A 17649-nucleotide genomic window follows, 5' to 3' on the forward strand; every position below is an offset into this window, starting at 1 on the left:
TCAAAGAAAGAAGGAAGAAAATAATGAAGTCTTGAAGTGCTCAAGAAAACCTCTCATGAAGGGAAGTGACAGTCTTTGGATAGAGCGTTGATCCTCGCTGTTGGTGGCGACTCGTTTGTGAGGATCAGAAGCTGTGTTCGAAGATGGGATTGTGGTTACAAGCAAGTAGGAGAAATGCCTCTAGAGGAGCGTGACGCAGGGCGACCTTGAAGAAGGAGGAGGGGTGGAGGGGACGAAGTCGGTGCGCCAAAGAAGGCAGCTGCGAAACTTAAGCAATTCCCATAAACATCACTAGGTTCTCTGAAATACAAGGCACCATCAATAACTGGACCAACAAATAGGTGACAAAAAAAAGTGAATATAAGAAACAAGTGAGTACAAGTACTTGTGAGCACTGCCTTCAATTGGTTTTGTCAAAGGAAAACAATTGTCAAGATGAATGAATGATTAATTTGCAACACTTGTGATGGAAGCCCGTGTATAGGAAAGTTCGAATGATTTGCAAACTCCATGAGAGAGAGAGAGAGAGAGAGAGAGCGAGAGAGAGAGAGAGAGAGAGAGAGTTCTTAAGAAAAGAAAGTCTATGTGAGTGAGTGTGTGAGTAAGAGAGAAAGAACCAAAATAGAAGGAGCCAGTGGCGAAAAATAGTGTGGGACACTTTTTTAAGAAAGGTGTTACTATAGCGCTTCCTCGAAGGCACGTTAATAACTATTTTTCCCTTTCAAACACAAACGATCACCAAGCCCTACCCCATTGGGGCAGGCCAAAAATCGTCAATAATTTTTGATTTAAATTTCCATTCCTTCATTCAAAAATTTACAATAATTCAAGTCAATTGTTACAATGATCCAATTTCAAATTCGTCCACCCCGAAATCAGCGAGCTGAGTGCTGTTGGAGGGATGGATATTCACCCGTGGATGAAAGAAATGGGAGAAGATGGTTTGGATTGGGGACGAAAGGTTTCAGACCTCGTGTTGGCGAAGTATCAAAGTCTTCCTAAGAAGGGAAAGCCACAGGGCTCTGAATCAACGGTGTTGGCAGCATTTCTTGTCTCCTCGCCTCAAGGTAGTCATCTAGTTTCCAGCGGCAAAACTGAGAACTTTATCCTTCTGTAGATTTTTTCGTATTTTTCCTTGCCAGGGTTATGACAGCATCACAATGCTCGTCGTCGATCTGTGTTCGTTTTGGGCTTCCCGTTTTGGCAAAACGCTGTGAGATACCATATGCCCTCTTAAACAGGAACGATATGTAGGTCTATTGTGACCTGAATAGCAATATTTGGAGGATCCACATGCCAAACAAAGAAGATAGCGAGCGTGTGGACCACCTCTCCACAAACTCACCTGATGATTCATCGGCAAATTTAAAATATGCTGCCCTTCATGCCATTACTGTTCAACGTGACTGAAAAAAAAATTGCAGTAAGGCAAGACTAGCTACACAGACAAACAGAAGAGACTGAAGAATAGGCTTGTAACAAACCATATGGACAAATTTGGGGCGAGTAACTTACATCAATGTAGAAACAATGATAAACTGCTTCGAAAGAATCGTGGAGAAGGGAAAGGATACCCCATGCTTGGTATAATGACTGTAAATTGCAATCGAAAAGTAGAAATGGCAATAGGAGAGGGAGAAGTAGCAAGAGAGAAGAGCCGTAAGAACAAAATTACTACGTAAGGAAGACGCAAGATTTTGGAGGACAACCTGTTGGAAAACACATCTGTTCAGCAATTGTCTCTATCATGTACATAACCAATAACCTTGCATCAACAACTATGAACACATGGCATGGAAGATATGTTAGGATACTAAACCACTTAATCTTAGCATGTGCACAAAAGTATATAGAAGACAATTGAGAAAGGAGAGAACAGTGAGATGTACAGACGAAAATAGCAATGACACACCGAATGGTGTGAAATGGGGCAAATGTATCCTTAATGTCAATGCCTTGCTGCTGAGCATAGCCCTTGGCAATGAGACGGACTTTGTAGCGGTATGCGCTGCCATCAGCCTGTGCATACCATCAGCCTTCTGCTCTAACTTGTAAACCCACTTTGTGCGGATGGCACTCTTGCCAGGAAGCAAGTCGCACAACTCCCATGTGCCATTTTGGCGAATGGAATCCAATTATGCTTTCATAGCATCCATCCTCTCTTTGCTGTCAAAAACCATCCTTGTGGCATAAAGGCTCCTCATTACGGGTGGTGGCAATCAATGCAACATCTAAAAAGTTGCCATGCATCTGTCTCTTGCACCTCGAGTGTGGGCAGCCAATGGTTCAGCATTTTTGCTGTCCTTAAGATTATCCAACAGGCATCTACGGATGGTTTTGTGCTGTCTAATGACAGCCTTGGTAAAAACCTGCTCAATAACATCATCATGCTGAAGCATATTAGGTTGAGCAGAGGCATCAATCTGAGGCTGAGAACTGCTTGCAGCTAAACCTTGAATTGCTGATCTGAATCTGTAATGAATCAAATACATCTAAGGCATTTACCGAAGTGTTAGAAAATGAAATCCCACCAGAGGGTATCCTGCAGCGGAAGATTGATAGATGGGCCTAGGAATTGCACGTGGAAGTGTTTCACTATGGAACAAGCTTCATCAACATGTGTGTACTTCACAACCATTCATGTGAGTGCAAGCCAATTGACTGTGCCCAAATACAAATATAGAAGCAACACTTACCTAGCACCTCTAGATCTTTGAGCTCGCATGCTCCATTGAGCATATGTAGACTCTCTGTCCAAAGGATCTCTTCCACCTTACTGTGTAGATACCAGCCTAGGTGGGCTGCCACTCTAGCTCAGTCTGCAGCTTCTTTTGGGTCACCTTCTCCTGAATGTAGGCCCAAGGCTGCCCCTTTGCTGCTCTTGTCTGTTGTCCTGAGGGCTGCTCCAAGTGATGATGAATGGGGCTGCAAATGCCCCCTTATATAGGGCTGCCCCTGCCATGCTGGCTGACTTTCTGCACCCCTACCAGCCGACTTAAGCAGGCCTCCACTGACCCCCCTTGTGCAGCCTATGAAGCTCCCCTTGGGGGCATTCCTCCAGCCTTTGGCTGGCCCTGCCTGGCCACATGGCAGGTTGCCACTGGCCCGCTTATATTCCAGCCTCCTTTTCAAGCCCATAGCAGCCCCTCCATAGCTTGCTGCACCTGCTCCATTTCTGTTCAGCCCTGTTCCAAGTCCTGGAAAGCTTCCAACCAGTTCATACTTTGGTTTCCCTCCAGATTCTTGTCCTCTCCATCCATGGACAGCCCTGTGGCACTCCTGCACCACTTCTGCCCACGATGGAGGACCTGATCTGCCCCGTATTCTCTCTCTCTCTCTCTCTCTCTGCTGCTCAATCTATCGTCTGCCCCCCGCCCCCCCCTCCCCCCGATGCATTCCTCATATGGGGGCTCATAGGTGTGGAGGTGACCAATCCTATTCCAACACTCCCTCTCACCGACCCACATTGGCCCGAGCCCAATCGGTCTATGAAGATGCTCAGGAGATCCAATCCATCTATGAAGATGCTCAGTAGCTCTCATATCGTAGCCCTCTGGAACACTCTTCTCACCGTCCGGCATTGGCCTGATCCCAATCTGTGTCTATGAAGATGCTCAGGCACTCATCACTGTCCATCACCTTCACAAAGGATCCTGACTCCTCTTGTGACCAATCCCCAATGTCTTACATTCTGACAATCTCAGCAGCACTCGGAGTTGCCACCAAGAAAAGTTCCTTTGTCACCAGCTGAGCTGACTTCTCTGACTTTGAGCTGGCACCCTTCTTCTTCTGATCAACCTCTTCTTTTTATAATATTTCACAAAATGTCCTTGCTCATCGCAGTAGAAGCACTTCCTCTCTTTCTTTCTTTCTTCTTGTTGTCTTCATCTGAAGAGTCCGCTCCTTTGTCAGTTTTGGGCTTGCCTTTACTAGACTTACCCTTGCCCTTGCCTTTGCTCCTGTCCTGAGCTATCATGGTCTCGTCATCCTTATCCGTACCATTGTACTTATTTTCCTGAGCAGCAGCAATGGAACTAGCTCCTCGAAAGTCACCGGCGCTGCCCTATGCCTCATCGTAGTCACAAACTACTGTAGCTTTGGGGGGAGCATTCCCAGCAATAGCTTTGCCACCAATTGATCCCGCACCAGCTTCATCTTGGCGGTGTGTGTTCCTATAGCGATTCCCCTTCATCCATTCTCATGCCGTACAGCTCTGTCTCGAAGTCCAAGATTCTCGCCTCATTGTTGAGCTCATACATATCCCTCAATGTCATCTAGGCCTCGAAAGAATTGCTCACCATCTAAATGTGAGGCAAAACAAAAAATGCCATCGTACCCGCATCCCGGATCTGCCATGCTTTCACTACTAATATAGGGTCTGCTGGCATTAGCACCGCTACTGAGGCTGATGTGGTCATGGTGGCTTGAGGTATCAGCTCCATCCTTGTCGCAATCCCCCACGACTAGTGGTTCCGAACCTTCATTTTCCACAATGGGTAATTGGTCCGGTCGAGCTTGCCCGTCTCATCAAAATTTAAGATCTGGTATCTATTGGCCATGATAATGAAGTGAAAGAGAGAAGGATTTTGGAGTGCCATACCCTTGTCCGACTTGAGCCTCCCACCTGGGTACAATCCTTTAGGTGCCTGCCTCAACCTGAGCCTCCCGCCTGGGTACAATCCTTCAGACATTGAAGCTATTTCCTTCGAGCAATGAGTCAAGGCCATCCTTCAGCAAGGTCCTTGCCTTCAAGCTCCACTTCCCGAGAACTTCCATCAGGGCTCTAATACCATGTTAGAAAAAGAAATCCCACCAAAGGGTATCCCGAAGCGGAAGATTGATAGATAGGCCCAGAAATGACACGCACAAGTGTTTCACTATGGAATCAAGCTTTATCAACATGTGTGTACTTCACAACCATTCATGTGAGTGCAAGCCAGCCCGTGCAAAAAGACAAAGATAGAAGCAACACTTACTTATTTACGTCCGTCCACGAACTAGACAAGATACAATACCAAAATGTTCTACTAAATGCCTAGCACCTCTAGATCTCTGAGCTCGCATGCTCCATTGAGCATATGTAGACTCTCTGTCCAAAGGATCTGTTCCACGTTACTGTCTGGATATCAGCCTAGGTGGGATGCCATTCTAGCTCAGTCTGCAGCTTCTTTTGGGTCACCTTCTCCTCTTGAATGTAGGCCCAAGGCTGCCCCTTTGCTGCTCTTGTGTGCTGTCCTAAGGGCTGCTCCAAGTGATGATGAATGGGGCTGCAAATGCCCCCTTATATAGGGTTCCAAGCCCCTACCATGCTGGCCGACTTTCTGCCCCCCTACCAGCCGACTTAAACAGGCCTCAACCAATCCCTCCTTGTGCAGCCTATAAAGCCCCCCTTGGGGGCATTCTTCCAGCCTTTGGCTGGCCTTGCGTGGCCATGTGGCAGGTTGCCACTGGCCCGCAGGCCTGCCCATATTCCAGCCTCCTTTTCAAGCCCATAGCCCCTCCATAGCTTGCTGCACCTGCTCCATTTCTGTTCAGCCCTGTTCCACGTCCTGGAAAGCTTCTAACCAGTCCATAGTTTGGTTTCTATGCACATTCTTGTCCTCTCCATCCATGGACAGCCCTGCGGCACTCCTGCACCACTTCTGCCCACCATGGTGGATCTGATTTGCCAGGTATCTCCTCTCTCTCTCTGCTGCCGATGTGGCAGCTCCATGGTCCACCCCCCTGATCCACTCCTCATAAAGGGGCTCACAGATGGGGAGGTGACCAACCCTATTCGAACAAGAAGGCTGTTTTTGACAGTCCAGCCAAGGCAAAGCTGCTTGCTCAGCAAAAACATCATCTCAATTGACAATGACTTTCCCAGTGCTAGGCTGATACAATACATAGCCTTTCGTTTCTAAGTTGTATCCAACAAAGATGCACTTTACTACCTTATCGTCCAACTTGTGCCTCAACTGAGAGGGTACATGTGCATTGCCAAACAATCAAAGACTCTCATATGGGAAAGCACTGGCTTACGACTTGTCCATGCCTCATAGGGATAATTGTCTTCAATGCCCCGGTTAGTGCTCTATTGAGCATTGCAACAGGAGTGGCCCTGTTTTTGGTTATCCGTAACTAGTTTGGCCTATGACTGAAACAAGTCTTGACCATTCCTAACTCGTGAACAGAATTTGGCCAGAATTGAACTAGAAAAATGCACAATAGCAAAGGGAAAGCTAGCCTAGGGTAGCTTGCATGGAAACAGTAGCAAGAAGTACCTCCATTAGTTGAAATGAATGCAGGTCATAGGCTGGGCCTGCTATAGGACTTGTGAGGGGCTGCACAAGGACAGGTGGAGTTTTCTCCTTAGATTCCAGCTTGAGCAGGTACTCAGCTTGAGAGTGTCACTTTAATGATAGATGAATGATCAATGGTATGTACAAATGAAGTACAGCAGCCTATTTATAGCTCCAGGACTAGCTGTAGATTACAATATTGTTTATGGGAGAGATCCCCAAGCGCCATGTGGCAGCAACCTAGAAACCTACTAAAAGACTACTAAACAAACTTCTAGCTAGCTAACTAAAGACCATACTAACTAGCCCTTTGTTGCAGGCCACCCCTCCCCAAAAAAAAATTGTCCCCGAATTTTGAATAGTTTCTGGAAGAGTAGGAGAAGAAATGAGCTTCATTCAGCTACAATGGTACCCAAACCTCTGAAATTCTGCATTAGCTGAGGAGATGGAATTGCTGTTCTATAGTAGAGGAAGGCTGCTAAGAAGACTTATCATTAGGTAGGCATCTCCATTTGATGTAGTACTCCAAGTAGGAGTAACCTGTGGAGATTACGATTTGGGGCTGATCCCACTTGCCCTCGTTGTCATTCTGCAGAGGAGTCAGTGCGACATTGCCTTTGGGATTGCAATCAAGCGAGAATTGTTTGGAAAGGAGTTGCTCGGATACTCAGCATTTTTCATACTTTCCCTTTCTTCATGACTTGGGCCCGGTTGCATGGTTATCCCTTACTGGGCCCCATGTGTTTTATGAGGGTGAGCCTTCTCCTTGGGCACTCTCGATCCGCCGACAGGAGATAGAGCCCTGCTCTCTTGTACCACATATTCCTTTCAGAGCTTCACATGCTTTAGTGGACACCTCTTGGGAGATTTTGGCTAGCATTTCCTCTTGGCACATTTGGAGAGCCAGATGCACAGAGGCCTTGGATGACACCCAGATACACCCATCACAGGTGTTCACGGGTATTTGGAGTGACACGGTTCACACTTTGATAGCCATATGGGCTAGCATGCAGGGCCCTTCACGGGCAGCCTCTTCTAGGAGGACTGTATTTCTCGAAGGTTGCTACCGGATTGAGATGGCACTATCAGCCTCAATCCTTTCTTTTTGGCTCTTGAGCTTTTCATGCATTGCATGGTGTATCCCGTATGGAGCTTGCTCTAATGGTTTTCTTTAATACTTAATAGAAGTCTCTTTTTTGCAAAAAAAAAAGAAAAGAAAAGTAGGAGTTATTTCTCAACGCACGCATTTAGTTGGAGGTAGCAGCATGGACCCCCTCGAGGGAGAGACATTGGCTGGAGCAGGAGGTTCCTAGGGAGGTGGTCAGCCGCTTCTGGCCACGACTATGGTTCAGCCTGAGACCACGGAAGTTATCGTACTTCTTCTGGATGGTGGCTCATGGGGGTCTGCCTATCGGTCCCTGGCTGGAGCAGATTCTCGTGGACGGTAGATCTGCTCGCTGTGCAAACGGGGAGTTGGAGATGATCCCACACTGTTTATGGAGCTGTCCGACGGCACAGAGCATCTGGACAGTAGCTTTTTGGATCGTGGCCAGGACACAGAGGATGCTGAGAGATTTCACAAGGGGAATGGTGGCGTGGTTCACAGAGGGACACCATGCTTTCTCTATTGAACCAGTCTCTCCGGTGTACAGGATTCATTGGGAGCAAGTCTTTCAGATTGAGTTTCTCGAGGCCGTACCGCCGTTCCGCACTCGTCTGCAGCCTTTGCTGGATGATTGTGTTTGGGAGACAATGTCCAAGATCACTGCCTCATCCATTCCACTATCATCTCCGTTCATCACTCAGTCACCGTCCAGTTTTAGGACTCAGTCCCACACTTTCATGCCACAGTCATCACAGTTTCAGCATGGACATGGGTGGGCTGATACACCAGAGGCCCGTGAGACCTTGCTCACGGAGATACATAGTTTTCGTGAGCGTGAGATGGAGCTGACTCGCTTCGCATGGGAGCAGGTCCGCTTCAACCAGGAACAGAGCCGCATCATAGCAGCAGGCTAGGGCCATTTGAGAGCAGGCGGGTCTTATTCAGGGACTCAGACAGGATATCATGCAGCTCTGACAGGAGGTCACAGCCATACACACTGTCCCAAGGAGTACCCCGGTGGTCGAGGCACAGATTGCGAGCATGCACTTTGCTATTGAGGAGACTTCCAGATGGGTTGATGTGGCCAAATGGGAACCCGCAAGGGTAATCGTTTCGGCTACCCTCATGGAGTAGCAGCAGAGAGCCAGTAAGGCTCTCAACATCAGAGTACGCGGGATCCCACGCACAGAGGCTACACCGATGGTAGATGCGACTGCGTTTGTGGGCGCTACCTTGGGTGTGGCTGAGCACAGGATAGAGAGGGCATGGCGGGTGGGGAGAGATCCCCACCGACAACCCTTGATCATACGGTTCCATGACACTCAGGCACGACTTTCAGCTCTACGACGCAGGTCAGTCCTTCGAGATCAGCTAGCGATCTCTATGGATGAGGATCTCACACCTCTACAGGTTGAGGAAAGGCGCTCTTTGCTGCAGCAGCGGGATCAGGCCCGGAAGGAGGGGAAGTGGGCAGTGGTACGAGAGGGATGACTTCTTACAGGCCCCCGTAGGATACCTACCCCCTCCCCTACATAGGGAAGCGGGGTCTATGAGACTCAGATATCCGAGACCCTATCTTGCACCATTTGGAATTGTAATGGTACGTTATGGTCAGAACTAGGGAACTTCTCGGAATCATATACAGGCCACGACATAGTCTTTTATAGAGAGACACATCAGAACCCAGAGCACCCTCTTCCAATAGTCGGCGGATATACATGGGAGTCTGCCTACAGAGATGAGACGAGGGGTACATGAGGAGTTCGAGGTTCAGGTGGAGTTGCAGTCCTTTTCAGATCCACACTTCGGGGGATCATTTCAGTAGAGCAGAGAGATACACATTCTAGATTTCTTTGAATCTGGATTTGACACATGGACAGCCGGGATCTGTTTGTCGCAGTTTGCTACTTCCCCCAGAGACCTCCCACTTTCCCAGAGATATCCGAGGTGATGATGAGACATCCCCATTTGCTGCCCTTTATCAGTCCATTGTTGACTTTTCTAGCCGCGGAGAAGTCCTTCTAGTAGGGGACTTCAACGCGAGGACAAGGGCCCGTCAGGTACCACTTCTTGACTTCAAAGATGATTCCACCCTAGTGCTAGATATTGACCTTGAGGAGGCAGGTATGCTACAGGTTTCGGCTGACAGGCGAGGTCCATTCTCATCTTATGGGCAGGCCCTATTAGACCTCGGCAGGATACATCATCTCATTATCTATAATGGTCTTGACAGATGGCCCGCTTCAGGTGGTTTTACATGCTTTTCACATGGGGGGGCTCTAGTGTTGTTGATTACATCATGGGATCCCCTGTCTTCACATCTCGCATTACTGACTTCACTGTAGCACCTCTCCCCCCAGGGGCTGATCAGACATACATTTTCTTTAGCGTCTCCATCTCCCTTCGCACAACACCTTCCACCCCACTCAGTGCTTACTCCACCTACCACGATATACGCTTTGATCGGGATCACTCACCTTCTTACTCTGGCCGTCTATACATACTTCTCGCTTATATTGACTTCATACCTCTTTTAGAGTATCGTGTTGCCCTTGTCACCTGCTCACTACACGAGGCTGCCATTCACGCTTTCCCCCACACCACTCGCTCCACCCGCCCACCACCCCCTGGAACTGTACCTTATAATAGTTGGTACGATGATGAGTGTAAGGCTTTACGCCGTCAACTCAGATTCGAAACCAAAAACAGTCTTCCAAGTGCACCAGATACTACGTGAATACCGTAGACTGGTACAGAGGAAGAAACTAGGCTTTGTTCGTTGGAACGAGAAGGAGCTACTGAACATTTTGTTTAGTAATAACTCTAAGGACTTCTAGCGGAGATTTCTAGAAGGACGGTCCCCTCTGCCACTCACTGACACTCAGATCTAGTTTGATTATGCACGCACACTTTATGACATCCCAAATCAACCAGTCCCTAACCTCTCACACACACCTCGTCCCACATCCTGCACCCTCTTCACTAGAGGAGGGGTAAATGATGCCGTAATGAAACTTCATAATGGCTGAGCGAAGGATCATGAGGGGCTATGCACTAAGTTCATTGCATATGGGATTAACCTCCTATAGCCCCGATCTTAGCAAAGCTTTTTAATGAAGCGGTTTGTTTGGGATTTCCACACACTTGGACCATTAACACTATCTCACCCATCCACAAGGCAGGGGATCCCATGAGCCCGGAGAACTACATGACCATTATGATTGGACATGTCATGTCCAAGATTTATGCATCACTCCGAGGTTAGCAGACTTGCAGAGTATCGAGGACTTAGAGCAGCAGGACAGGCCGGATTTCGGCGTGATCATGGAACCATGGACCACATTCTCACGCTCAGATGTATCATCGAGGAGGCAAGGTCACGGAAACAGAGGGCTTATTGTTGCTTTGTGGATTTCCGCAAGGCATTTGACACGATCCCGAGAGCCCGCCTCATACGGTGCCTACAGGACTTGGGTTATGACCAAGAGATCATTTGGGCTGTCATGGCACTTTACGAGAGAGTTTCTGGCAGAGTTTGGGCAGGATCCGGGTGGACAGACGAGATCATGAGCACCATCGGGGTCAAACAAGGGTGTCCTTTGTCGCCTACCTTGTTTGGCCTCTACATTGACGAGCTTGAGACAGTGATGCAGACACAGGGGGGTGTAGGTTGCTCTCTTGCGGGCACGTTGATCCAAATTTTGCTCTACACAGATGACATGGCTCTCTTGTCTTCCTCAGTAGAGGGGCTTCAGAGACACCTAGACGCACTACAGTCCTTTTGTGAGTCTCATGATTTGAAGGTCAACCTGGGTAAAACCAAGGTCATAAACTTCAATACATCTCGAGCCATCATGCGTCAGGAGCAGTTCACATTTGCGGGGTCATCGGTTGAGATAGTTTCATCATAGACTTATCTTGGGGTTATCTTCTCCGGACCAAGCTTCAGTATGAGACCTGCGATGCAGACACGCTTGAGTAGAGGGTATGCTTCATTGGCCAGACTAGAGAGGCAGTGCTTCCGCTCGCACTTTCAGGATCCATGTACCAAGGGGTTGCTTTTTGACTCCTTGGCTCGTCCAGCGGGGATGTACGGCAGCCCTTGTTGGGGGCTAGACTTGTCAGATACAGAGTGGGCCCGTGTGGAGCGGCTACAGGTTCTCATGTTATCACGGATGATTCGTGGTAAGTCATCCGTTCCTCACCAGATCATTCAGGCTGAGTTTGGGTCACCCCGTTTACAGCTAGATGTTGCATTTCAGGTCATCACATATCTGTACTGAGTTAGGGAATATGGGGATTATACCTCGGGGCATAGCAAGCTACCATGGATAGCTCTATCCTCTTCTATGGCACTTGTAGCAGGAGGAGACCAGAGGTGCTGGTATGCATGTACAGAGAGATGGTTTGAGCGATTGGGGCTCCACATGGATAGACTACCTCCCTTCCAGTATAGCATGGATGCTGTGTTTTCTCCCCTCTTATCACACAAGGTCAACCAGGTTATCTGTGAGGATCTACTACAGCTACACACATTTCGGACTTGGTTGGGACCGAGTGAACTCCTAGTGAAGCTTAGCTTCTACAGAGATCACTTCTTACATATCACAGCCGAGGGTTTCATTGAACCACCAGGATACACACAGATTCACCTACCCCACTTGCTGAGGATCTCTCTTGGGCAGTTCCGGGTCTCTTCACACAGACTCCGCATCGAGAGCGGCAGAGCAGAGCGACTACCCAAGGAGAGGCGCATATGCACACTATGTGACATGCAGGAGGTTGAGACAGAGGAGCATTTCATCTTCAGGTGTCCTGTGTACTATGAGTTCCGAGGACATTTCCACTGCCTCTTTAGGGATAGTTATGGGATTTTGGCCTATTTCCTCTCCTATCCAGACTAGCGGTGTTTGGCAGGTTTCATTCATGAGGCACTTAGACACCAGGAGAGGATACTTCGAGCACGGAGACAGGAGTAAACTTCTTCCTCGGCTGATTCCTCTCAGAGCTCTATCACGGAGTTCTTTCAGCTAGATCACATGGACTCCCATGAGACGAGGCCTCGACATGACTGTGACCCAGAGCCTGTGACCTGACAGCTCAGACAGCGGGTCGACACACAGATCACACTCAGGGACATCCCCTCCTTCTTTAGAGTCGGAGCCCGACCGACGGGGGTCACAATAGCCCTGGTCAGACGCAGAGCTACAACCAAGAGACGTGCCAAGACCGCACCTCTGAGTGGCCGACAACACTCTATTGCCGACTTCATGCCTCCACTGCCCCATCCATCCTGATATCTTGCTGCTGCCGATGATGATGATGATATTGATGACGATGCTGAGACTGATATATAGACGACCATCGACATGACTATGTTGTACTTAGGACTTAGTACTGTTATTCTGCATTTTTGCATTTTGCATTGGTATGGATGCTCGTTTAGTAGCTCCACTACTACAGCTTGTTGTATCAAGATTTTCACAGTCTCATAGACCCATCGGTCTTCCGAAGACTTTAATAAACTTTCTTTCTTTCTTTCTTTCTTTCTCACATAGGTCTTGAATAACCCTGTGTGACTGGCGATTGGTGAAGGATGCAGCTATTGCGGCACCGACAGCTTATACCTGAGTTTCAGTAAGGAAAATCCTGTCATGGAACCAAATCAGCCCATTATGTAACTTGTAATGTGGATGATCAAGGCGATTGGGTTCCTGCAGGTGCTGAAATTAAGTTGCAGCTGCTAGATCTGTCAGGCATTCCTCTTGAATATAATGGATCCTCCTTAGATCTCTGTAATAGAGGATAAAGTGTATGCCTACATCCTAGAGAGTGAATCAGCCATTATATTCTCCTTCCCACCTTGTATTCAATGTCAAAATCATAGTTTTGCACAATGGAAAGCCGCCTCTCTATTTGGGAGATAGGTTGGACTGGGATAAGAAATATCTGAGAGTTCTATGATCAGTATTTACCTTAAAATGACTCCCATATATGTAGTCATTCCATTTCTTGATAGCATGCAATATGGCTAGCATTTCCTGGTCATAAATGTGGTAGGTAGCTCCTTGTCATCAAGCTTCCGCTCTCATAGGCTATTATACCATGGCTTGGCTTTAGCACTGCTCCAAAGCTTCTACTACTAGCATCAGCTTCAATGGTAAATGGTTGAGAGAAATCTGGGCACACAAGGATGGGTGCTGAAGTCAAAGCATCCTTCATGTCTTGGAAACTCTTCTCTGCAGTGGCTGTCCAGAAAAAAGCCTCCTTCTTGAGCTGGTTAGTGAGGGGAGCTGCTATTTTTGCAAAGTGTTTAATGAACCTCTTGTAGAAGGATGCTAGCCCAAGAAATCCCCTTAACTGAGTGGTGTTCTGAGGGCGTGGCCATTGTCTCACACACTTGACTTTATTGGGTCCACTCTTATTCCCTTGCTACTGACTATATGACCAAGGTACTCCACTTCATTAGCCATGAATGTGCACTTGCTAGCCTTGGCAAAGACTTGGTTGGTTCTGAATACTTCAAGGACTTGCTTTACATGTCACGGGGATGTGAAGTTATGAACCGTGACTAACTTTGGCTTAGGGGACTAGCCCAGGGGAAGCGACACTTCCCAGAAGTCCCTAGGTGCACACACTAGGCCTACTTGCTAGGGGCAAGGCAAGGTTTAGAGGGGTCTAAATGTTGGGCCCAAGGAGAAACCAATGTTTCATTGGTTAGAAGGGGTTAGGACTTTGACGTGAGGGGCAAACCAATGTTCCATTGGTTTGGGAGGGTTAGAGCATTAATGAGGGGCCATGTGGCAATCCCCCATGCATGCATCTCCTCCCCCCTTCATTCCTCTCCCACTCCCTCCAGGAGCTAATCACACATACCTATTCTTCACTATCGCCACCCCACGCTTAGCCACACCACACACACCACATAGGAAGCACGACACCTACCACGATATACACTTTGATCACAGCCTCTCACCGGCCTACTCTGGACGCCTAAACAGACTCCTAACCTACATCGATCACATACCACTCATAGAGGACCGTGCTACCCTGATTAGTTGCACACTCCACGAGGCTATCCTCCAAATCTTTCCACACACCACACGGTCCACTAGATCACCACCTCTTGGTTCTGTACCCTGCAACAATTGGTACGATGCAGAGTGCAAGGCTTATCGCCGACAGCTCCGATTTGAAACCAGATGTCACCTCTCGAACACAGTAGACACAGTACGCAAGTATTGACATCTCGTATGTCGGAAGAAGCAGGCATTTCTTCGTCGAAATGAGGAGGAGCTGCTGCACATCTTGTACAGCAGCAACTCTAAGGATTTTTGGCGGAGATTCCTTGAGTGTAGGTTCCCATCACCCCTCACCGACACGAGAGTCACGTATGCACACCATCTTTATGATGTCCCACACCAGCCCACTCCAGATCTGATACACACACCTCGCCCCACCACTTGCACGCTGTTCACCAGAGGGGGAGTCAAGGACGCAACATTGAAACTGCACAATGGCCGAGCGAAGGATCACGAGGGGTATGCACTGAGTTTATCGCATATGGGATCGACACGTTAGCCCCGATCCTAGCAAAGCTATTTAATGACGCTGTTTGCCTTGGCTTCCCCCGCACCTGGACACTCAACACCATCACCTCCATCCACAAGGCAGGGGATCCCATGGACCCGAGTAACTACATGACTATCATGATTGGACATGTGATGTCCAAGATCTATGCAGTTGTATTGGATGCATCGGTCAGCCTGTTCGCAGAGATGAGAGGGCTTAGAGCAGAGGGTCAGGCCGGTTTCAGGCGAGACCATGGGACTATGGATCACATACTCACACTCAAGAGTGTCATTGAGGAGGCCAAATCACGGAAGGAGAGGGTATATTGTTGCTTTGTGGATTTTCACAAAGCCTTTGACACAGTACCTCGAGTTCGTCTCATCACACGCCTACAGGCACTGGGATTTGATCAAGAGATCATCTGGGCAGTCATGGCACTGTATGAGAGAGTCTCAGGCCGAGTTCGGACAGGCGCAGGTTGGACAGATGAGATCCTAAGTACCATAAAGGTCAAACATTGTTGTCTCTTATCACCGATCTTGTTTGGCCTCTACATCGATGAGCTTGAGACTTTCATGGGGGCGTTCGGAGGGACCGGTTGCTCACTTGCCGGGATCATCATCAGGATTCTTCTTTATGCAGATGACGTGGCACTCTTGTCGTCCACACCCAAGGGGCTCCAGCGACACCTAGATGCACTGCAGGCTTTTTGTTTATCCCATGATTTGGAGGTCAACCTTGGCAAGACCAAGGTCATGATCTTTAATACCTCTCGAGCAAACATGCAACGGAAGCAGGTTACTTTTACTTTTGGTGGGTCACCAATTGAGATCGTATCCTCATACACTTACTTGGGGGTCATCTTCTCTGGCCCGATCTTCACAATGAGACCAGCGATGCAGGCCAGACTGAGTAGGGGATACGCCTCACTGGCTCGGCTAGAGAGACAATGCTTTCACTCCCACTTCCAGGACCCTCGGACCAAGGCTCTTCTCTTCGACTCCTTGGTCCAACCAGCCGGTATGTATGGCAGTTCTTGTTGGGGGCTTGACATGTCAGAGATAGAGTGGACACGGGTTGAGTGCGTGCAGATCCTCATGCTCTCACGGATGATCCGGGGGAAACCGTCTGTACCACATCACATCATTCAGGCCGAGTTTGGTGCTTCTCCACTCCAGCTAGATGCAGCCTTTTAGACCATCACATATCTACACCGGGTTAGATCATATGGGGACTGCACATCAGGGAGACAGAGGTTGCCATGGTTGGCTCTCGATTCCTCCATGAGGTTGGCAGCAGAGGGAGATGAGCGATGCTGGTATGCACGGACTTACAGATGGTTTGTGAGACTAGGGTTCCACATCGATAGGATACCTCCTTTTCAGTACAGTTTAGATGCCCCTCCGGTACTCCCACCCACCATCCCGATTGGGCCACACACCAACCAGGTCATTCGAGAGGATCTCCTGCAGCTACACATCTTTAGGACCTGGTTGGAGCCGAGGGAGCTCCTAGTTAAGCTGAGTTTTTACAATGATTACTGTCTTCGTATTTTGGAGGAGGGATTCATCACACCACTGGGGTACACTGAGCTTCATATGCCTCACTCACTACGGATCTCCATCAGACAGTTTCGGGTATCATCACACCGCCTCCGCATAGAGAGTGGCAGAGCAGAGGGGATTCCTAGGGAGCATCGCTTATGCATATTGTGCGACTACAGGAGGTTGAGTTGGAGGAGCATTTTATTTTCAGGTGCCCAGTGTACTACGAGATCCGAGGTTGCCACCACTGCCTCTTCAGAGACGGCTCCGGGCTCCTTTCCAGATTCCTCGCCTACCCAGATCAGAGATGCCTCGCAGCCTTCATTCACGAGGGGGTCCGACACAGAGAGTACTTACTCAGGCGACGAGGCTTGGCCACATCATCAGACACCTCTCAAAGCAGGATCACAGAGTTCTTCCCATCGAGTGACATTGATCGTCCAGTCTCTAGCCGCAGACGTGATAGAGACCCCGACCCGACGATCGCAACATGACACACGAGACATCGAGGGGGGGGGATACGTCCCATGGGAGTCACGGTGGCTCTGGTCTTGTGTCGAAGGAGACCGAGATGCATGGCACACCTTGACGGGCGCCAGCGTCCCATCACTAGCTATGCACCAGCCAGGGCGACATGACATATGGAGGATTCCGCTCCGCTCCAGTCCTTTTCTTTTCTTTTCATTGTTACATTCAGATGTATTTGATTATGTATGATCAGACTTAGGGTTCAGCACGGGTGATGATGCTCGTTTCAGTAGCTCCACCCTTAGTGTGATTTGTATCAGGTTTTCTTTCAGTCTCATAGACCCATCGGTCTTCTGAAGACTCTAATAAAATTTCTTTCTTTCTTTCTTTCTTTCTTTCAGCTCCCAGTTTTCCTTTCTCTCTTCCTTCCCCTCTCCTAGCTGCCAATTCTTCTTGCTAGCCTCCACACTGGATCTGTTGCTCTTGGAGGTGTTTTGGAGCTGGATTGAAGTCAGTTGAAGCTTGTTTGAGTTTTCTTGTCGCTATCCCTTTCATGTTGATTGCATTTGGTGATTTTGGAAGCTTGTTATTGCTCCATTTGTTGTTGGAAGCCCCTCCTGGCCATTTAGGCAGTGATTGGGCACCCAGTCACAGAGGGTGTAATCAAAGGGGCAGTGTG

The 17649-nt window shown here is 48.6% G+C and overlaps 1 protein-coding gene across 3 annotated transcripts in view; it reads left to right on the plus strand.

The window, feature by feature from the left end:
• The first annotated feature begins 847 nt into the window (after positions 1-847).
• Positions 848-17649, plus strand: part of LOC147886988 (denosine deaminases acting on tRNA) — a 90236-nt gene continuing 73434 nt past the window's right edge. For all 3 annotated transcript variants that reach the window (XM_087394473.1, XM_087394474.1, XM_087394475.1), the window contains exon 1: positions 848-1067. In XM_087394473.1, the coding sequence (XP_087250599.1) occupies positions 902-1067 (166 nt within the window). In that variant the 5' untranslated portion in view covers positions 848-901. The remainder of the gene's footprint in view (positions 1068-17649) is intronic.

This window comes from Dipteris shenzhenensis, chromosome 23 (assembly GCF_047967505.1).
Source record: "Dipteris shenzhenensis isolate YYH24624 ecotype China chromosome 23, Dip_SZ_1.0, whole genome shotgun sequence".
Classification (NCBI taxonomy): Eukaryota; Viridiplantae; Streptophyta; class Polypodiopsida; order Gleicheniales; family Dipteridaceae; genus Dipteris; species Dipteris shenzhenensis.